Genomic DNA, 23,368 nt, shown 5'->3' on the forward strand with positions numbered 1-23,368 from the left:
TGAAATACCTACACGCTGCTTTATTTTAACTCTAATCTGATTAGAATCTACTCAGTTTGGTATTCTTATGCAAAATGTCAAAAAGTGAGTAATCGAGTACTGGACAATTGAGTAACATTAACCCAAATTTTCATAATTACCATGTTCACTCAGTTTTGAGTTGTTATCCATGATGTTTACTCACCCCTGAGTATATGTATATGTCAAAAGTTTTCAACAGCAATATTATCGGTTTCCGAAGAACAATTGGTGTCGCTTTTTTTTCGTTGGCTAGCAGTAAGTATCTGATCTGTCATCAAATCAATAATTTCTTAATCAATTATTAATTTCAGCCCAACATCAGTATTGCAGAGGATTTGAAAACACCTAAAAGATCTCTTCAAAATGAACAACCGCATGTTGTATGTTCTACGATGCCGTTTAAAGCCGGACTTTTATTCGTGATAACAAACGGAAACATTTGTATTGATGTACAGTGCTCAACAATCGATGCAATTTAAATCCTTCGCAGTATTAGGTGACGAATGATGACGGATTATCTGGCACAAAAAAGTAAGTCACAGTTCACGGGCAACTGTCAACCGGTTGGGTGCCGCATTCAATGAAGACACGGGAATGGTTTAGTAAATTTTCTAATGTTCCGATGAAAAATAAATCTGTGTTTTTGATTGTTCTGAATTTATTTTATTTATTGAGTCAGATTTACAAAAAACAGAAATCATTAAATTTCCGTTTTTAGGCAAACTGGGTAACTTGTACTCATTTTCGTTAATTTCTGGTTTGCATGAACAGAGTAGATTCTACTCAGTTTTTGACGTATGACGCCCTTACTCAGAAGTGAGTAACCGTAAAAGTACCCTAATTAGGGTACCTCCACTTTTTTCAAAAGTGGGTGATATCTAACTCACTTTAGAGTAACAAAAAATGAGCGTGTACGTGTTCCACAAACGGGTTTTCACGACAGATTTCGCAAGCGAAAATTTACGCTTTTTCACTTGTCAAATTTTCCACTTCGCTTGGAGCTGTAAACTATGCTTATCACTAAACGGTGAACGGGAAAAAATCTAACACCTTATAAACAAACCCGTGGGAAGTGTTAAAAAGTGAGGTTATTCTTGGTATGCAATGATCTATAGAATTAAGTAATGGTCGCAATGGTACACTTGGTACAATGTCGCCACCAAGGCTGTCAAATAGCATATAAAAATGACCCGCTACACCCAGCTGGTACTATGACTTTAAACCGGATTTATGCGTGACCGTATATCCGGATAACTAATTGAGTAATTAACCCTCTAGTTCCCAAATTAGTTTTAGACGGACTTAAAAAAAATCACTCTAAAGCTTTATAAACATGTTTTAAGTTCTTTCTGAAGCTTTTTATAGGTTCAACTGAAGACCGTCTAAAAGCGGCACTGGGCACTAGAGGGTTAAGTGTCATTAAACTATCTGAATATTTAGTCTGGCAAACCCTGTGTTTATCAGGGTAATCTAATGTCGTTTTCGTTTTCGCGGTGTAGCTACACCTTTTCCGGACTATACTTTGCAGCTTCGAGTAAAACATTTTCAGTGTCGTTGCATTGGTAAGCGTAATAATGGGGTAGCTGTCAATTCGTTTTGTTTTGGTCATTATAGCATTCGTCATTTTGTCTCGTTTCCATTTCATATGTCCATCTCGCAAATGTGCTGAAAAAAAGTTACCTGACACTTTACCACGAGGAACGAGAACCAAAAATAACCAGTTTTGACACATACGTATGAATGTAACTTCCTACAGTACACTCTGCTTTTTTCGGGTGTAGTCAGGGACAGAAAAAGCGTAGTCATAGACAGAAAATAGGAAAGTTCGAAAAGTCAAATAAAACATTTACGGTGTCAAAAGTGTCGTTTGAGTGTATACATAAGATTATTTAGTCCCTAGATAAGTAATGTCGCTGGCGTCGCTGGATTTTTACAGGTTATGTATAGAGCTGATCTGCTTGGGAACGTAACGTCAAACGTCGTTACACTAAACGGAATCGTAGAGTCCTTATAAGAAAATTTATTATTCAGAAGTATCAGACGGGTGAAATCAACAAAGTCATATGAAATACTCGATGCACTAATAATTCACATTGAATAATATGATTCGCTATGCACACTTGTAAAAAAATATCATCAACGAAAAATTTTGCATTTATATTTTCAGTGATAGTTGTCGATAATTTACAACATGAATTCAAGCGCATATGTTAAAGAAAATCATCCATGTCAGCCCCATCAACCCATTCCCGGCGGGTGATGCCGTATGGCATCACCTGACATCTGAACTTGGATTACAACTTAACAATTAAACTTGATATTTTGAACCAAAAAACTAATTAATACGGTTTGAGAACAGATCAATCTACAATACGCAACCCAGTTTGTGTTAATTGTACGCGTAGTTGCTGAGTAATAAGAGTTTGAAGGTAATTTTTCAAGGTAAAATCTGATTACTCTCCACCAGGATGGGTTAGGGAAATCATATACAAACATATTGAGTTTTAAAAAATCAGATTTTGCTCAAAGAATTACACTCTTTTACCTAATACATAAAAATCAGAAATCCGTGAGTAGCTAAACAACCCAATTTTTCCCATAGTAAATAATAATCAGTTTAACTGTTTAGTGTTGCCCTTATTTGTTTGAACTGCGCAAGCAAAGGGTGATAATCAGATTTTTTTTTCTCGGTTTCGCTGGCTCAGACCGTCAGATCCATAAGGGGCCATTCACATACCACGTGGACAGATTTTTGACGATTTTTACGGTAATATACGGTCATGTTCTGTTATGTCATATGTAATTAGACCCTCACAAAAAGTTGTTGAGTGAATATTACCTAATTTAAATTGTTTCAGTTTTGTCGTGTGTTACTTGTTTCCCGGGAAACAAGATCAAAACCAAACAAAATAATAGTATTTGAAACACAGGAAATACATTACTTTTATTATATTTTTTATAATAAACTGAGATAATAATACAAGCTGTGTTATAAAGATAAAAAGTGAAGGTCAGTGCGCAAAATGCTACAGCAAGAGCAATTGGTAAAGATTGACCGGCCCTGCCCGGATCCGGATCCAAAAGTGGCTGCCGAAGAAACACCACCACCTGCTCCCAGTTCCTATCAGATGAGACCTTCGTTGGAGCAGACCTTCAAATCGGAAAAAATCAAACAGATCATTAGCACGCTGCTGAACGATACTTTAAGCGGTGAGCATTCCCTTAATGCCTCGACAGACCACAACGTGTATTACAACAATCAAAGTTTATATTTTCGTTGTTCAGGAAAAACGTATACCGCAGTGGATGCGGCCCGGTGGACAAAATCCCTAGCTGATGAAATCAGCCTGAAGGTAAAGGATCTAGAAATGAAACGGTACAAGCATGTAGTGCAGGTCATGCTAGGTCAGCAGCTGGGGGCCGGTTGTAAATACATAGCGCGATGCCGATGGGATGCAGAGTGTGATAATCAAGCCTCCGGTGAATTCAAAAACGCCACAATCTTCTGTATTGTCACTGTGTTCGGGTTATATTTGTATTGATGCTTGAACAGAACAATCAGCAACTAGTCGACCGGGCGTGGCAGTAATTAATTTGAAAGATTGAGATTGTGTGTGATTTTAGTTTAATTTGAGCATTGCTAGAAGTCTATCGGTGATACTTTATAAATATGAAAATCGGCAGCAGAAATATTGGAACTGGGCATCCGGTGTTTGTTGTAGCCGAGATTGGACAAAATCATCAAGGGTCGTTGGAAATTGCTAAAGAAATGATTGTAAAGGCGAAGGTAACATAATGTATAATAAATAATTTTGTGTAATAAGTTTACGTTTTTTTTGCAAGGAAATTGGTGTTGATTGCGTAAAGTTTCAAAAGTCTTGTTTAGAAGCAAAATTTACAAAGCAGGCATTAGACCGATCGTATTCGGGCAAGAACTCATGGGGACGCACTTACGGAGAGCATAAGGAACACTTGGAATTCACGATAGAAGAGTACGAAACATTGCAGCAGTTTTGCTCCGAAGTTGGAATTCTATTCAGTGCATCCGCAATGGATCCGATTTCGTTGCAGCAATTGAAGCAGCTACAATTGCCGTTTATAAAGATTGGTTCCGGTGACGCTGATAACATTCCTTTGATAACGGAGGCTGCTGCGTTAAACGTTCCTTTGATTGTATCTACTGGTATGCAATCGTGGAATCAAGTAGAACGAGTCTATTCTATTCTTCGGAACCAATCGATGGCTCTTCTGCACTGTGTTTCTGCCTATCCAACTCCGCCATCTGATGCTGTGCTTAAAATGATTCCATTGTACCGAGAACATTTTCCCGATGTCGTGATTGGGTACTCTGGTCACGAACTAGGACTGCAGCTCAGTGTCGCCAGCGTCCTTTTGGGTGCTTGCATTATCGAGCGACATTTTACGCTGGATAAAAACTGGAAAGGAACAGACCACAAGGCATCGTTGGATCCGACAGAATTTAGCAAATTGATTGAGTATATAAGATCAGTAGAGAATCTTTGTGTTCAACCGAATATGGAAGACATTCTGAGTGTTCTTTCTAAGGTACTGAAGGATAACGAAATAAATCCAGATGATCTTAAAGAGGCTCTGAAACCTGTCACAATTGCGGATAGAAAACTGCTGCTTTCAGAAATACCATGCTTTCAGAAGCTTGGCAAGTCTTTAGTATATAAGAATGATTTTACACGGGGACATGTCTTAACTAGAAATGATATTAACGTGAAGGTTAGTGAGCCTCACGGTATAAGGCCGGAGTTCTTAGCAAGTGTTCTGGGGCAACGGGTCGTCCGCTCATGCTTTCGAGACGAGCCAATTATGGAGAGTGATCTTATGAAAGATGATACTAAAAATAATTGAGGTTTTTATCTTATTTATAGAGCCATAAGAAGCATTTAATATCCTCGAATATTTCCCAAAATAATATATGAACTTTTATTGTAACTGATAATTCAATAAATCAGAGAGTTGTATTTATTGAAGTTCGACAAAGAAGTCACGTTAATTCAGATTTCGGCGAAAATTTGTGAGTTTGGTGAAATAACTAGTTTAAGTAAATTGAACATGCGGAATCAAGATATGAAAATCAAAGTTCAACGGTTCGATATCATTCTACAATAAAATAGAAACTGAAACAAAGGTTACAACGGTCAGCAATTGATATATTCGGATGTAATAATCACTAAACTGCTATGTTAGGGCTGACATTCAATGTTTGTATTGAAATAAAGTGTATAAAATTATGTTTTTAATTCTTTTGCAATTCTGTTTTAGTGGTTCATAAATAACTTCGGAACATCTGAACGTCACAATGTCCCAGTGTTCTAAAAAAGGACAACCCAAATAAATTTAAGAGTCTCATTCACTTACAGTATGTTCTCGGTAGTTACGCTTGTTCTTCACTCAGGTTTAAGGTCAAAATGCAGTTTCTTTTCTATTCTCAACAGTCGATCGGTTTCTAACCGGTTTTCTGACACACACGCACACATACCAACAGTGGAATCATGAAATTTTTCCCTCTAATAAAACAAAAAGGGATGAACAAGCCCACTTAGCAGGCAGAACGGAGGAAAATACTCATTTACAACTTCTCGGACCCATTTTATCACATTGCCGCATAGTCGAGTTGAATATAAATTTGCCGCACCCCGATCGCTTCGAAGATCATGCGGGTGTGCTGCACAACGTACCGTGGGTCCACGTTTTTGGATACTTCCAGTTTAATGGCGCCGACATACACATCGCTGCAGAGCGTCCAGAAGTGAGGTTCTTGAACACTATAGACTCCTGCCAATCCTGTGACCTTCTGATAGCACTGTAACAGCTGTCTATCCAAGGCGACTGGCTGTCGCTGCATAAGTATCATAACCGATTCTCTGATCAACGACAGTGTGCTCACGCCGATCGTCAGAGCGATAAACATACTGCAAATAGGATCTGCCCGCATCCAGCCAAACAATTGCATCAATACAGCAGAAATGATTACTCCAACCGATCCCAGCGTATCGGCTAGGATGTGAAGAAAGACGCCACGCATTATCTGCGAATTATTGGAGGAAATTGGTTGCTCCATGCCAATTGAAGTCGAACCGCCACCTCCGTGATGATGGTCGTCATCTCCGTGGCTGTGACCATGGTGATTATGTTTGGGCAACAGATGATTCGTATCGCTGTGATTATGCGAGTGTCCATGACCACCACCGCCGTGACTGTGCCCATGGCCTGCTCCACCATGCGAATGCCCATGACCGCCATGCTGAAATGCATAGATTCCAACCAGATTCACCAACAGTCCTAGAACGGACACCACAAACAGTCGCTCGTGCTTAACCTCCGGTGGCTCTATCGCTCGCTCAACGGCTTCGGACATGATGAAAAATGCAATGAACAGTAGAAAAAGGCTGTTCACAAAACCAGCTAATACTTCCGCTCGAACGTAGCCATAGGAATATTTGTCATTCGCTTTCCATTTGGTAATGACAGAAGCCGCCAATCCGGCCAGCAGTCCAGTGCAATCAAAGAACATATGGAATGAATCCGAAATCAGACCTGTTAAGAAAATCTTTTTTTAAATTTTTTATTGACATAAAGCTTAAAAATAAGTTACCCAAACTGTTGGTCCAAATTCCGTACATGAGTTCCACGAAGGCAAAGCTTAAGTTCAACAACAAGAACAGAAACAAGTTCCTAGAATTTCGGTCCGATAAAATAAGCCGCGAAAGGCTGTTGAACTTTTCCCGTACTTTGTAGGTAAAACCCCGAGAATCTTTGTGTGTCAGTGGAAGCATTTTTAGGCCGTTCTCTGATCGGTGTATATACTAAATGTACAACTAAAACTTAGTTTTTTTGGTTTTCTTCGTAGGTTCGCCAGTGATGTGTAGTATTGCCACTTCAGCTGAACTTGCTGCTGAAACGAATAATTCTTATCTAATGACAGCCTAATTACGGACGTAAGTGTGCTTGAAAAAAAAATTGGGCTGCCTCTCAAAATTATAAACACGAATAATGTAGGTTCTGCATACGTGTTCAATCACTTCTTCAAGGCAATCCAGCATAGAGTTTAAAGCGACGCAAGCTAAAATATTTACCCAAAGAAAAAGCAACTATACCACTGACTGCTGGACAGATTACTCGATGAATAAGCTGTTTATATTATGATACATTTTCTGGGAAAATTTACCAAACTAACGCGACAGCTCGCGAAAATCGAAACGTTAAGTATGGGAAGTGATACAGGCGATACAAAAAACCGTAACACTGACAGGACAGATGATATTTTTTTCTGTAAACTGACACATGAACATCGGCTGTCAAAAGTTTGCGTTTTCGAGCGTTTCAGAATGCGTTGGAGAAGGACATATGAATATCACGTAATATCGTTTCACACGGGAACAAATCAGGGGTCTGACGTTTAATGAGTATCCCGTATCCAAAATCTTAATGCAATATGGCGTCATTTGTTCAGTAAACAACTTAAAAACCATGATTATTCTCGACCACAGTGCAGTTCTGTCGTGAAGATATATTACCGTGTAAATGGTGTTACCAAAATTATCACAATGATGATTGTCATTACTGGCAAATCTTGTCGTTTCTTGCTGTGTCAGTGGAACCGCAACGTCAGTGGTACCACAATGTCAGTGGTACCGCTCTAAAATTTGGTAACTCGACTTTTATATCGGATTTGACGTTAATAGCATAGCCCTGGAACAAATCGACACGTTACATTATTTTTAATGCAAGTATTACACACCAAAGTTTCTCTTCACGACTCATCAAAGTACATTGCTGAGAGCATATCATTAAACCACTTGTTTGCTGGTTTACAGCATTTTTTTTTTTCAAAATATTGCTTTAATTCAATTCTACAAATTACTGAATTTCGTTTAGTAATTTTATTATTACTGTGCACCAGTATTTCATTAATCAATTTACTGAAAACCAGTATTCGAGTCAGTGGTTCAAGAAAAAATAGCAAAACCATTTGCTGAACGCAAAACAGTAAATGAACGTCTGCTGGAAATCAGCGAATAAATTGACATGTCAAAAACTTCCACGTCAAGTTGTCATTAGTAAATCACGCCAAACCTCTGTGAAGCTGATACAGGATCATATATAGCTATAGCTATGTTCCTGATATTGGCCCATAGCTAAATTACTGTTGGGCTAGATAAACATAAAAGTTGGTATGATAAACATACATCTCTAGTCCTATCTAGCTTTTTGTGCACCATAATGGCGAGTGCTATAATGCGCGTTCGTAATTTGTGAACCTCTCTGCTTACGTCAGTTTCGTGATTTCTGAAGTTTTGGCAACACTAATGCTGCCAGATTTATCGTTTTCCTTGCGAAATACCCGAAATACATGAAGAGTTGAACTGACGTTAGCAGAGTTGTCTAAAGGGTAGGTAACATATTGCGAATTTTTCATTATGGGGCCGTTGCTAAACCACGTGGTCATAAAGAGGGGGACGAAGGGAGGAGGGGTTGTCAAAAGACCACAAAAGCCCACGCATGAAGATGTGGGGGGGGGGGCGTTTAACGAAATGACCACGTGGTCTTTTTTCTTGACTTATAATTTATTGTTGCCACCAAGTCAAGAATGCAGCTTTTGCATTTTAAAAATAATCAATGTACTGGAAGTTTAATAATAAAAATGTAAAAAATTTAAGCAAACTTGATTTGAAAAGACCACGTGGTTAAAGTCGCAAGGGGGGAGGGAGGGTTGTCCAAAAGACAACGGGCGGATACGGGGGATATAGAAAGGGGCCAAAATATGACCACGTGACGTGGCTTAGGAACGGCCCCGTTAAAGCAAAGCAAAGCCTTGGTGCTACATTCCGATTCGGAACTTGACCTTCTGTTTGTTATACACAGACTTCGCAGCCAACTATTTAGGTAAAGTACAATTGCGGGGCTAGCGCTACGATCCTACTGACACTAACAGTCTTTCCCGAGCCGAGACTCGAACCTACGACGACTGGCTTGTTAGGCCAGCACCGTACCTCGAGACCTTCTGGGAGATGATTTCGTCCGCCGTTATGGCGCGTAAAAAGCTGGATAGTAATTTGATTAGGATCCTGTGGGTTAGTAAAAGGTGGTGCCTGAGGGAAACATGGTTTCCTTTCTCTAACTGGTTAACTAGCAGAATTTGCTTTGCTTTGCTAAATGTACAGCCAAATTTCATTGCTGATCATTCAGTAATTGAACTCCAGTTTGCTGAATTTACAGTTGAGTAAAGAAACTGCATTTGGTTGATCAAATTGATAGACCCCCCCATTAACTGGAAATCAATACAGTCGTCGTTCGATAACTGAAACATGTTTACATTGCAGTTATCGAATGCCGTTCGATAACTGCAACACTTGACACATGCCAAAATTTAGAGGGGGGTCCGTCACTACCATTTTTGTTTTCAACGATGTCGATATGTTTTTTTTTAATGGAATAGTTGCAAAAAATTGCAGAAAACTAAAATAGGCAAGCTTTTCGATCAAGCAATTTGATATTTATATTTCCGCATCATAATGTATTGCTACTTTTCATAACCAATATGTAGGCGAAGATAAAGTTCATCACTACAATAGACCATTTTACGAGACGTTTCTGAACTTAATTCATGAATGAAATTCTGAGAGAAAGCTCGGAACCGCTGACACAACGCAAGTAAAAGCAACATCAATGTCAGCAGGTCAGGTGACACGTCAGTTCGTAAAATGGTCTATTTAACGCTAGGTCACAAAATATCGTTTGTGATCTACTATGCACTGCCTCCCTGATTAGTGAAAGCTAGCCAAACAATGCACAAGGGATATTTTTTTTTCTTAAATAATTACGGAAAGTGAACCACATAAAATGGTGATTCTGCTTCATTGATTAATAGTGGAGATCTATAATCTCCCACCTAGAACGAAGGGACAAGTAAATCAACAATAAATCGACAAGTAAACAAGTAAATCGAAAAAAAAATTGAAATGTTTCTAGACATTGAACAATTTTCATTTTCGAATGCATTTAGAATCCCCCCGCGAGATCTGTCACTTCCATGTCAAATATGACTTTGATTTCAGATTTGACGGATTGCGGTCCGATAACTGCAAAGTTGTTGCAGTTATCGGTCTTGCAGTTAAATATTGCGGTTCTTTTCTAAAATCCGCAGACCACCAAACAAGTTGCGCGCAACAGAGCCATGCGCCCAGTTGTGCGCCTGTCATTAGTTGGAAGATGAATAAACGTCAAAATATTTCCCAAATGTGAACAAGGGTGGTGAAATCACTACCAAGCTACTCGTATAGTATTCAATACTAAATGCATCGAATAAAACAGGAAGTGTTAGGCCGGCATGCTTCCTCTAATACCAAATATCACGCATTGTATGCTTTCTACTTCTTGGGTATGTCCAAAAATCAATGCGCGAAGATTTACGGAAAACATCATAGCACTATCAGCAGCTCGATTCAGCGCTATCAGGATGATGAAATTATGACTCGTAAGGAACGAAAAAGAGTGTTTCTTCAATTCAGCCTGGAGAAGCGTCGTTGGATCATAGATTTGTTCAAGTCAAACCCGACCATGTTCCTCGACGAAGCCAAATCCGCGTTCAAAAGCACGTTCAAATGTGCAATCAGCATTGCTTCTATTTCAAGAATCCTACACGCCGAAGGTTATACTTGGAAGGTGCTAGAAAGAAGGGCCATCCAAGTGCGGGAGGACCAAATTTGTTATTTTGTTAACGAACTTGCATCGATCAATTGGGATCTACATAATCTTTGTTTTCTCGATGAAGTATCCCTGGATAACCGAGGGATATTAAGAAACAGAGGGTATGCAAAGGTTGGAGAGAAACTCATCTATCGAGGTAAGTTTAATAGGAAAGCACGGGTATCGCTTTTATGTTTTCATGGACAATCAGGGATCCTGAATACGTATTTGACTGATGGAACCTTCACAAGATTGAAGTTCTTCGAGTGCTGTCGCAGTTTTGCAAACTGTGGAATGGTCGACCGATATCCAGGTTTTCACTCGGTATGGAATTTAGATGGGGCTAGAATACACTGCCACCATTGTATTGTAGAATACTTACGCTCAATGGGAATCCCCGTAGTATTTTTACCTCCGTACACACCATTCTTCAATCCCATAGAATTCGTTTTTGGTTACTGTAAGGAGAAGTTGCAACGTAATTTTAAAGAAAACAGTTCGGTTAATCTGACAACAGTTATTTCTGCCACATTGAATCAGTATGCTTCATACGACTGTACCAACATTTTTCGAAAGTGTGGTTACCTCCCTGGGGGAATATTTAACCCTGCTATTGGATTAAATCAAAGCGTGAAAACAACCAATTCCGAACGTGGAAATAAGGCCGACGGTGATATAAAGAATAAATACGTTAATTAATAAATTAAACGATAACCGGTCTTTCATTTCATACACGTTAAAATATAAAACACATTCAGTTTCGGATCGGATTTGGACACATCGATTTCGCTACAGATGATCAATATTCTCGGCGTCAACCACTTCTTCAGCTAGCTCTCTTCCAAAACTATCTTCAGCTGCCGTAATGCTTCCGCTCACATCAGTCAGCAATGACTCATTTGTACTTTGCATTGTGCATGATGCACTTAGACGAAGGTGCATAGCATTTGCACATATCAAAAGATTCTCCAAATCTTTCTTGAGACTCTCCAATTGCTTCTTAAATCCTCTATTTACATTTTGTGCAACACTGATATCCCTGCGAGTACTGTTGAGAACTTGTTGGGAACCAGAAGGTATTGTTTGAAACAAGTGAATCAAGTGATTGGGTGGTCCTCGCATTTTCAATTATTCGCGTTTAAAAGGATCTTTTGTCAACAAAAATGACGCCCAAACAGACCAGTTGATATCCGGGGACTTATACGAACGTTCATATATGGTTTTCAACTCATCGGTCAAATTCCGAACAGTTTGGTTGGAAGCTGCACCGGCTCTATCACGCTCCTCTGGCTCCAATAACTGTGTTCGAAGGATATCGTACATGTTGGCTGATGTTACGGATTCGGAATAAATATAAACGAAAACATTTACATCTTGGTGCAGAAACTTTTGCATTTTTGCTTGCTTTTCGAGAAGTTGTGTTGGTTTGTATGTTCGTTTAGATACTTTACATTGGAAAGTAATAAATTTGTCGATGTCTTCTTGGTCCGGTACATCTTTGTCATGCCAATGAACGCTGTACTTATTGGCATCTCCACCAAGGACATGATCGAAAACAGCTTCTCTGCGAATGTAACTTTTGCAATGATTCCAAATTGTAAGCATCACATCCTCGGAACTATCACAGTTCACAAGAACTTTTCCGATAGAAGGACCAGTCTTATGTCCTTTAAAGTTCCTTATAAAAAGTATTACCGAGAAGCAAAACATCTTTTGTTCTTTCTTCGAATCCAGGAATGTGCCGTCTCTTCCTTCATCGGAATTATCCTCCTCAGCCGTATCGTACAAAATAATACTCTCGTGCTTCTTGTTCCGTTTAACAATTGGTTCGTCCTCTTCCAAACACTCGACATTCATCTCGATCGAGTTTACGGCAACATCGTATGCATCCATGCTACATAGTATACCTGTAGTTAGAGCATTATCAATTAGTCGTTAATTGTTACTTGGAATACTAGTTTCTTATTCACCTAGACCTAGAGCTCAACAAAAATGATGCAGTTCCGACGGAATTCACTGGCACTGTAACAGTTGTTTGTGTATTTACATTCTGCTTTTTGCAAGTAAGGTTACAAGCGTATTATTGCCCATGTGTTTAATTTCTATGATAAAAATATTTGGGCGTGTAAAACGTACTTTTTTAGTTAAAAGCAATCGTGTAGTGTAGAAGTGAATAGATTTCTACAGATCTACTTGTCTAATAGTAAATAAAATGCGCTAAAAATATTTAAATGTATGTTCAATTATACATCTCATACCCTTGCGCACAACTTAATGACAGACGAGTAAATCAACAATATGGTGAGATTTCTCGAGAATAACAATAGCGTTGCAGTTAAAAGTCTTGCAGTTATCGAACGACGGCTTTACTTTTTTTAAATTTTTCGTTTTTCTTCGAAACTTGGCTCACCAAAATTGTTTTAACTCTTGAATTTCTCTATGAAATTACCTAAACTAACATATCATCAGAAAAGGAAAAGATAGGGCCTTCTTTAGTAAATATCAAAGTGGGTAGTCGCCATATTGGATTTGGCCGCCATTTTGTTTTCTTTCAGAAAAATTGATTTTTGAATAGGTGCCCACCCACCTACCTCAATTGTTTTATTCCATTCGAAAGATCATGCTTTTTTACATAAAATATGTTAAAATTAGAGAGATATGTTGTCTAAAACAAAAATAATATTAAAATTACCAAAACATGTTCGACTCGACCGTTCGGGTTTTCGTTCAATCTTACCTCATTGAAAATGCTGTAATACGTTATATTTTTCATAAAATATTTCAAAAGATATTCTATTGAAAATTGTCAGGCGATTGTGACGTTGTTAACTTTCGCTTTCAGTCTGCAATATAAAAATAAATTTAACTTCGCGATGGCTTAGAGGAACAATCAAACGTGCACCGTATAGGTACAGTTTTTATTAATCTTAAAACCGTCAAACTAGAGAGTGTCGTCAGCAACCAGTGTGTTGCGACAGATTATCTTGACGGGGCGAGACGTACCTGCTGGAGAGAACGGACCACTGTCAGCAACCAGTGTGTTGCGACGGAATATCTTGACCGGGCGACTTCACGACCAGACAGGATCCGGACAAGAGGACGAAATCGAAACCAGAAACTATTTTTCACTCGACGAATAAAGTTTGAACAAATCTTGAAGACCTTTTTTATTTATGAACTGGTTTATTACAGTGGTTGTTAAGGAACGAAAATTTTTCACCACTCATCCGTGCATGGCTTGCTTGTCGCCAACAGAGAGAAACGAAGCACTTAGAAAGGAACAAATGTAAAATAATTTTTTTTTTTTTGAGAACTAAACTGCAATTTTCTCTCTAAAATGTGTGATAAACATGGGGTTTGTTGTTATCTAAATCAAACATTGAAGTCTAGTCTACAAGTTGTTCTTTGACACCAAGCATCTAACTCTTTTAGTTTAGTTGCTATTTCACTTTTAAAGCAGAAAGCTGAGCTTTATTTGGTGTTGTAAGATTCACATTTTTTTGCTCTTTCAGTTGAATTCGTCAAGAAAAGTTTCTCAAACATGAGAGATGCATATATGGAAAATAACAAAATAGTAGGAGGGTGGTATCCAAGACACGACCGCATAGTTGACGTAGGACTACAATAGTTTTATATTTCCTTTTTTTGATTTGGGCTCGTTTTACTTTTGGCACGGTTCGATTTTGACAAACAAGTGCTCAAAAATAAACAACGCATTTTATCTGTACTATGAACCTATGAACTACCCTGCTAACTGCCTCTACCGGCACGTACATAATTATGCTGTCCCCGGTGGCGCAGTGTATTTTGCGGCACCCGAAAAATCATATTGAATTCTGATATTTGCTACTATACGAAACAAGAAGAAGAAGAAGATGAAGATAATTCAAACGGAAATTCGATTGTGTTCCAGATCGCAAAACAATACCTACGCGTTAACCCAACACGCCCCATTGTGCGTCGACAGCAGCAATGTAGTCTTCACTTGGCTTGGCTGCACACAAATGAATAGCGAGTTCTTCTGCACTGATGATGCTCGGTGCAGTACTGTTACCTGTGCCAGCATGATTTCCTTCAAGACATCAGTTTTACTGTTGTTCAGTCGAACTGAGTAACACTTTTCCAGATTTGAATTCAACTTGAATCTGCTTTCTCTCGATAGTTTGAGTTTTTTTGCACCGCACACTGATCGATTGAGTTGAAATGCGTGTAATGCATGCAGTGCACGATGTATTCAACGATGCAGGCGATGATGTGACACAATGAGTTTTGTTTGTAGATTGAATTTATGCTTTCAAAGGACACTGCAACCAGCTGTTGCAGCAAACGCGGCGCGAATTCCATCGAAATTCGATTTTTATGCAATTGTTGTTATGCAGGATTCAAACTCAAATCTACCTCGAGTGTACTGCACTGTTAGTAGGGTTTACGTGCAACCGAAAATAAATATGCAAGCTAGTTTAAAAACTCACTTAGTGCAAAGTCACACTGCCTACTCTGCCTGCCAGCCCCGATACCGTTAAAATATTGTCACCATTTATCTCTTTGAACTAAGACATCTCGATGATGATGATTGCTACCTCGATGTGTAAATCTCGTCATTCCGTGTGCTATCTTCTGCCTCCATTCTCCTTGGTGAACTTGTCCAATCAGTTCATCTTCTACGTCGATGAATCCCACTCACTGGGGTGACATTAATCGTCCTACAGATTTTCATCTCAGCTAATTGTGTAGACATATTGTTGCCCACACAATTTGGCCTGCGTCATCGGGATCGCATCGCAGCAGAGCACGGTATATTTGGAAACGCACCCTAAGAACACCAAAAGCATTTTCCGAACATTTGCGGGCCAAAAAATTGCAGAAAACTAAAATAGGCAAGCTTTTCGATCAATCAATTTGATATTTATATTTCCGCATCATAATGTATTGCTACTTTTCATAACCAATATGTAGGCGAAGATAAAGTTCATCACTACAATAGACCATTTTACGAGACGTTTCTGAACTTAATTCATGAATGAAATTCTGAGAGAAAGCTCGGAACCGCTGACACAACGCAAGTAAAAGCAACATCAATGTCAGCAGGTCAGGTGACACGTCAGTTCGTAAAATGGTCTATTTAACGCTAGGTCACAAAATATCGTTTGTGATCTACTATGCACTGCCTCCCTGATTAGTGAAAGCTAGCCAAACAATGCACAAGGGATATTTTTTTTTCTTAAATAATTACGGAAAGTGAACCACATAAAATGGTGATTCTGCTTCATTGATTAATAGTGGAGATCTATAATCTCCCACCTAGAACGAAGGGACAAGTAAATCAACAATAAATCGACAAGTAAACAAGTAAATCGAAAAAAAAATTGAAATGTTTCTAGACATTGAACAATTTTCATTTTCGAATGCATTTAGAATCCCCCCGCGAGATCTGTCACTTCCATGTCAAATATGACTTTGATTTCAGATTTGACGGATTGCGGTCCGATAACTGCAAAGTTGTTGCAGTTATCGGTCTTGCAGTTAAATATTGCGGTTCTTTTCTAAAATCCGCAGACCACCAAACAAGTTGCGCGCAACAGAGCCATGCGCCCAGTTGTGCGCCTGTCTTTAGTTGGAAGATGAATAAACGTCAAAATATTTCCCAAATGTGAACAAGGGTGGTGAAATCACTACCAAGCTACTCGTATAGTATTCAATACTAAATGCATCGAATAAAACAGGAAGTGTTAGGCCGGCATGCTTCCTCTAATACCAAATATCACGCATTGTATGCTTTCTACTTCTTGGGTATGTCCAAAAATCAATGCGCGAAGATTTACGGAAAACATCATAGCACTATCAGCAGCTCGATTCAGCGCTATCAGGATGATGAAATTATGACTCGTAAGGAACGAAAAAGAGTGTTTCTTCAATTCAGCCTGGAGAAGCGTCGTTGGATCATAGATTTGTTCAAGTCAAACCCGACCATGTTCCTCGACGAAGCCAAATCCGAGTTCAAAAGCACGTTCAAATGTGCAATCAGCATTGCTTCTATTTCAAGAATCCTACACGCCGAAGGTTATACTTGGAAGGTGCTAGAAAGAAGGGCCATCCAAGTGCGGGAGAACCAAATTTGTTATTTTGTTAACGAACTTGCATCGATCAATTGGGATCTACATAATCTTTGTTTTCTCGATGAAGTATCCCTGGATAACCGAGGGATATTAAGAAACAGAGGGTATGCAAAGGTTGGAGAGAAACTCATCTATCGAGGTAAGTTTAATAGGAAAGCACGGGTATCGCTTTTATGTTTTCTTGGACAATCAGGGATCCTGAATACGTATTTGACTGATGGAACCTTCACAAGATTGAAGTTCTTCGAGTGCTGTCGCAGTTTTGCAAACTGTGGAATGGTCGACCGATATCCAGGTTTTCACTCGGTATGGAATTTAGATGGGGCTAGAATACACTGCCACCATTGTATTGTAGAATACTTACGCTCAATGGGAATCCCCGTAGTATTTTTACCTCCGTACACACCATTCTTCAATCCCATAGAATTCGTTTTTGGTTACTGTAAGGAGAAGTTGCAACGTAATTTTAAAGAAAACAGTTCGGTTAATCTGACAACAGTTATTTCTGCCACATTGAATCAGTATGCTTCATACGACTGTACCAACATTTTTCGAAAGTGTGGTTACCTCCCTGGGGGAATATTTAACCCTGCTATTGGATTAAATCAAAGCGTGAAAACAACCAATTCCGAACGTGGAAATAAGGCCGACGGTGATATAAAGAATAAATACGTTAATTAATAAATTAAACGATAACCGGTCTTTCATTTCATACACGTTAAAATATAAAACACATTCAGTTTCGGATCGGATTTGGACACATCGATTTCGCTACAGATGATCAATATTCTCGGCGTCAACCACTTCTTCAGCTAGCTCTCTTCCAAAACTATCTTCAGCTGCCGTAATGCTTCCGCTCACATCAGTCAGCAATGACTCATTTGTACTTTGCATTGTGCATGATGCACTTAGACGAAGGTGCATAGCATTTGCACATATCATAAGATTCTCCAAATCTTTCTTGAGACTCTCCAATTGCTTCTTAAATCCTCTATTTACATTTTGTGCAACACTGATATCCCTGCGAGTACTGTTGAGAACTTGTTGGGAACCAGAAGGTATTGTTTGAAACAAGTGAATCAAGTGATTGGGTGGTCCTCGCATTTTCAATTATTCGCGTTTAAAAGGATCTTTTGTCAACAAAAATGACGCCCAAACAGACCAGTTGATATCCGGGGACTTATACGAACGTTCATATATGGTTTTCAACTCATCGGTCAAATTCCGAACAGTTTGGTTGGAAGCTGCACCGGCTCTATCACGCTCCTCTGGCTCCAATAACTGTGTTCGAAGGATATCGTACATGTTGGCTGATGTTACGGATTCGGAATAAATATAAACGAAAACATTTACATCTTGGTGCAGAAACTTTCGCATTTTTGCTTGCTTTTCGAGAAGTTGTGTTGGTTTGTATGTTCGTTTAGATACTTTACATTGGAAAGTAATAAATTTGTCGATGTCTTCTTGGTCCGGTACATCTTTGTCATGCCAATGAACGCTGTACTTATTGGCATCTCCACCAAGGACATGATCGAAAACAGCTTCTCTGCGAATGTAACTTTTGCAATGATTCCAAATTGTAAGCATCACATCCTCGGAACTATCACAGTTCACAAGAACTTTTCCGATTGAAGGACCAGTCTCATGTCCTTTAAAGTTCCTTATAAAAAGTATTACCGAGAAGCAAAACATCTTTTGTTCTTTCTTCGAATCCAGGAATGTGCCGTCTCTTCCTTCATCGGAATTATCCTCCTCAGCCGTATCGTACAAAATAATACTCTCGTGCTTCTTGTTCCGTTTAACAATTGGTTCGTCCTCTTCCAAACACTCGACATTCATCTCGATCGAGTTTACGGCAACATCGTATGCATCCATGCTACATAGTATACCTGTAGTTAGAGCATTATCAATTAGTCGTTAATTGTTACTTGGAATACTAGTTTCTTATTCACCTAGACCTAGAGCTCAACAAAAATGATGCAGTTCCGACGGAATTCACTGGCACTGTAACAGTTGTTTGTGTATTTACATTCTGCTTTTTGCAAGTAAGGTTACAAGCGTATTATTGCCCATGTGTTTAATTTCTATGATAAAAATATTTGGGCGTGTAAAACGTACTTTTTTAGTTAAAAGCAATCGTGTAGTGTAGTAGTGAATAGATTTCTACAGATCTACTTGTCTAATAGTAAATAAAATGCGCTAAAAATACTTAAATGTATGTTCAATTATACATCTCATACCCTTGCGCACAACTTAATGACAGACGAGTAAATCAACAATATGGTGAGATTTCTCGAGAATAACAATAGCGTTGCAGTTAAAAGTCTTGCAGTTATCGAACGACGGCTTTACTTTTTTTAAATTTTTCGTTTTTCTTCGAAACTTGGCTCACCAAAATTGTTTTAACTCTTGAATTTCTCTATGAAATTACCTAAACTAACATATCATCAGAAAAGGAAAAGATAGGGCCTTCTTTTGCAAATATCAAAGTGGGTAGTCGCCATATTGGATTTGGCCGCCATTTTGTTTTCTTTCAGAAAAATTGATTTTTGAATAGGTGCCCACCCACCTACCTCAATTGTTTTATTCCATTCGAAAGATCATGCTTTTTTACATAAAATATGTTAAAATTAGAGAGATATGTTGTCTAAAACAAAAATAATATTAAAATTACCAAAACATGTTCGACTCGACCGTTCGGGTTTTCGTTCAATCTTACCTCATTGAAAATGCTGTAATACGTTATATTTTTCATAAAATATTTCAAAAGATATTCTATTGAAAATTGTCAGGCGATTGTGACGTTGTTAACTTTCGCTTTCAGTCTGCAATATAAAAATAAATTTAACTTCGCGATGGTTTAGAGGAACAATCAAACGTGCACCGTATAGGTACAGTTTTTATTAATCTTAAAACCGTCAAACTAGAGAGTGTCGTCAGCAACCAGTGTGTTGCGACAGATTATCTTGACGGGGCGAGACGTACCTGCTGGAGAGAACGGACCACTGTCAGCAACCAGTGTGTTGCGACGGAATATCTTGACCGGGCGACTTCACGACCAGACAGGATCCGGACAAGAGGACGAAATCGAAACCAGAAACTATTTTTCACTCGACGAATAAAGTTTGAACAAATCTTGAAGACCTTTTTTATTTATGAACTGGTTTATTACAGTGGTTGTTAAGGAACGAAAATTTTTCACCACTCATCCGTGCATGGCTTGCTTGTCGCCAACAGAGAGAAACGAAGCACTTAGAAAGGAACAAATGTAAAATCATTTTTTTTTTTTGAGAACTAAACTGCAATTTTCTCTCTAAAATGTGTGATAAACATGGGGTTTGTTGTTATCTAAATCAAACATTGAAGTCTAGTCTACAAGTTGTTCTTTGACACCAAGCATCTAACTCTTTTAGTTTAGTTGCTATTTCATTTTTAAAGCAGAAAGCTGAGCTTTATTTGGTGTTGTAAGATTCACATTTTTTTGCTCTTTCAGTTGAATTCGTCAAGAAAAGTTTCTCAAACATGAGAGATGCATATATGGAAAATAACAAAATAGTAGGAGGGTGGTATCCAAGACACGACCGCATAGTTGACGTAGGACTACAATAGTTTTATATTTCCTTTTTTTGATTTGGGCTCGTTTTACTTTTGGCACGGTTCGATTTTGACAAACAAGTGCTCAAAAATAAACAACGCATTTTATCTGTACTATGAACCTATGAACTACCCTGCTATCTGCCTCTACCGGCACGTACATAATTATGCTGTCCCCGGTGGCGCAGTGTATTTTGCGGCACCCGAAAAATCATATTGAATTCTGATATTTGCTACTATACGAAACAAGAAGAAGAAGAAGATGAAGATAATTCAAACGGAAATTCGATTGTGTTCCAGCTCGCAAAACAATACCTACGCGTTAACCCAACACGCCCCATTGTGCGTCGACAGCAGCAATGTAGTCTTCACTTGGCTTGGCTGCACACAAATGAATAGCGAGTTCTTCTGCACTGATGATGCTCGGTGCAGTACTGTTACCTGTGCCAGCATGTTTTCCTTCAAGACATCAGTTTTACTGTTGTTCAGTCGAACTGAGTAACACTTTTCCAGATTTGAATTCAACTTGAATCTGCTTTCTTTCGATAGTTTGAGTTTTTTTGCACCGCACACTGATCGATTGAGTTGAAATGCGTGTAATGCATGCAGTGCACGATGTATTCAACGATGCAGGCGATGATGTTACACAATGAGTTTTGTTTGTAGATTGAATTTATGCTTTCAAAGGACACTGCAACCAGCTGTTGCAGCAAACGCGGCGCGAATTCCATCGAAATCGATTTTTATGCAATTGTTGTTATGCAGGATTCAAACTCAAATCTACCTCGAGTGTACTGCACTGTTAGTAGGGTTTACGTGCAACCGAAAATAAATATGCAAGCTAGTTTAAAAACTCACTTAGTGCAAAGTCACACTGCCTACTCTGCCTGCCAGCCCCGATACCGTTAAAATATTGTCACCATTTATCTCTTTGAACTAAGACATCTCGATGATGATGATTGCTACCTCGATGTGTAAATCTCGTCATTCCGTGTGCTATCTTCTGCCTCCATTCTCCTTGGTGAACTTGTCCAATCAGTTCATCTTCTACGTCGATGAATCCCACTCACTCGGGTGACATTAATTGTCCTACAGATTTTCATCTCAGCTAATTGTGTAGACATATTGTTGCCCACACAATTTGGCCTGCGTCATCGGGATCGCATCGCAGCTGAGCACGGTATATTTGGAAACGCACCCTAAGAACACCAAAAGCATTTTCCGAACATTTGCGGGCCCTTGTTAACCTGAAATACATAAGTTGGTTTGTCATGACAGTGTATTAATATGTTTGCTTCATGCTCTGTGAAAGACCAGTAAGATATGGTCTAAAAGAAATCAAAATAATATTATTTTAATCAACTATTATTAACCATTGAAGCATCCATCATTTGCTCTCGAAAAATATCTCTTTAGACGATTTTAAACTGCACTGCTTCTAATGACAGGAATTTTGTTTTACTGATCAATTTTTTATGTACGGTTTTCAATCTCCACACTTTACAATGACGAAAAAATGCCCAACTTTCATCTAAACGTCATTAAGAAACAGATAACTTCTTCACTAGGTCAAGATATTGCAGAAATAATTTAACTTGTTCACACAGCGCATGAGTGTGTGAATTGCTAACATGATCGTTTATTCGTTCGTATTTTTTTTTAAATTCATCTCGCATCTTTAGACAGTATTTTACTATACTATTGGTTTACTTTTCCTATAAAGCTTGAAGTTTATAACCTACCTGTAATTGAAAATTCGTCGATCCCTGCGATCGCGGCATTGATCGCCGGGGTATGGAATTAGCAATTTTGTTACCAGTGGAAATACCTCAACCTCTACTATTACCTCCAAAGGAAAACATTCTTCAGTAGCGGGTAACGGTTTCTCTTGCGGGACTTCAAGTGTGCCACCTAGAAGTTTTTGGCGTAAAGCTGATTTATTGTAAATTCCTCGTTCGGCCATTCGTTCCGACGTTAGCAAAAATAAATCGCAACTCTGTGTCAACAAGAGCCAATAAAACAATACTGAAGTCTCCAATATAATACAAGAATCCATAATTTAGGGAAGAATCGATTCTAATATGCATCCCGCTCATCGCTTTTGAAAATAATCCATCTCTCACCGTAATCGTTAGCCACGCTGTTCCACTGTTCCGCCGAATTAGGTATACGTACGTACTCTTGCTTTATTGTGGTAACAATGGCATTGACAGTTTCTTCAATGATATTGAAAATAGTATTCTATCCAATTCTGTAAGCCACGCATGTGTTTCTTGAGATTCTCCTGCAGAAGTATTTGAAAACTATGTTCCTGTTTTGCAAGAAAAGTTTAAACAAGAATGAAACCTGACCTGTAGCGAGATGTGATACTTTTCCGTAACCGAGTGTCTTGTTTTTGGATATAGGGGGTGACCTTTTGCAATACTCGAATGATGTTGTGTCCATACGTAAACATCTGAAGAAGAAATAGTACATTATAAATTGAGTAGGCCCGAGAAAATAAGCGTGCCACAAACGATTACACTTCTATCCCAATGGAATCAGGAAATAAAATTTTATATATATATATTTCTATTTGAGAGGTTTTATAACTAAAGTCGATTTTTTCGCGGATTTTCGTACCGCTTGGAAAGGGTTTTGCATATAAGCTTCGTTCGTGCACGGAAATGCAAAATATCCACTTGAATCTTCGTTTGTGCTTGGGAATTGCTTTTTTCATAAATTACCTTCAAAGGCCAACTTTTGTTTGATCCAAACTGTAAATCATCGCGCCGCGTTGTTTCGACTCTTTATCACTTTTTGCCATTTTTGGTCGATTAAATATAGCTTTTGCCGATTCCTGGTCACGAATGAAAAGTTTATTCAGAACTGAGTTTAAAACATATAATAAGTTGCTAAAAACGTAGTATTGCAAA

The 23,368-nt window shown here is 38.6% G+C and overlaps 4 protein-coding genes across 6 annotated transcripts in view; 3 read left to right on the top strand and 1 right to left on the bottom strand.

The window, feature by feature from the left end:
• LOC129730427 (uncharacterized) overlaps positions 1–23,368 on the top strand; it is a 291,440-nt gene that overhangs the window by 148,554 nt on the left and 119,518 nt on the right. The gene's annotated exons all lie outside the window — the stretch shown is intronic.
• On the top strand, positions 2,893–3,711 carry LOC129730428 (dynein light chain Tctex-type protein 2B-like). Its single transcript, XM_055689751.1, has 2 exons — positions 2,893–3,231; positions 3,307–3,711. The coding sequence occupies exons 1-2, from the start codon at positions 3,045–3,047 to the stop codon at positions 3,561–3,563; spliced, it is 444 nt and encodes a 147-aa protein (XP_055545726.1). The 5' UTR covers positions 2,893–3,044; the 3' UTR covers positions 3,564–3,711.
• Positions 3,669–5,294, top strand: LOC129730421 (sialic acid synthase). The gene is made up of 2 exons (XM_055689741.1): positions 3,669–3,808; positions 3,865–5,294. The coding sequence occupies exons 1-2, from the start codon at positions 3,692–3,694 to the stop codon at positions 4,900–4,902; spliced, it is 1,155 nt and encodes a 384-aa protein (XP_055545716.1). The 5' UTR covers positions 3,669–3,691; the 3' UTR covers positions 4,903–5,294.
• On the bottom strand, positions 5,238–7,318 carry LOC129730422 (zinc transporter 7). 3 transcript variants are annotated; one of them, XM_055689743.1, is made up of 3 exons: positions 7,131–7,318; positions 6,650–6,946; positions 5,238–6,591 (listed from the first exon to the last, which is right to left on the bottom strand). In XM_055689743.1, the coding sequence occupies exons 2-3, from the start codon at positions 6,828–6,830 to the stop codon at positions 5,648–5,650; spliced, it is 1,125 nt and encodes a 374-aa protein (XP_055545718.1). In that variant the 5' UTR covers positions 6,831–6,946; positions 7,131–7,318; the 3' UTR covers positions 5,238–5,647. The 3 variants fall into 3 exon arrangements, with proteins under 3 accessions (XP_055545718.1, XP_055545717.1, XP_055545719.1); XM_055689742.1 differs by having other exon boundaries at positions 6,650–6,949; XM_055689744.1 differs by having other exon boundaries at positions 7,152–7,317.

Source organism: Wyeomyia smithii, chromosome 3 (assembly GCF_029784165.1).
Source record: "Wyeomyia smithii strain HCP4-BCI-WySm-NY-G18 chromosome 3, ASM2978416v1, whole genome shotgun sequence".
NCBI classification, from domain to species: Eukaryota; Metazoa; Arthropoda; class Insecta; order Diptera; family Culicidae; genus Wyeomyia; species Wyeomyia smithii.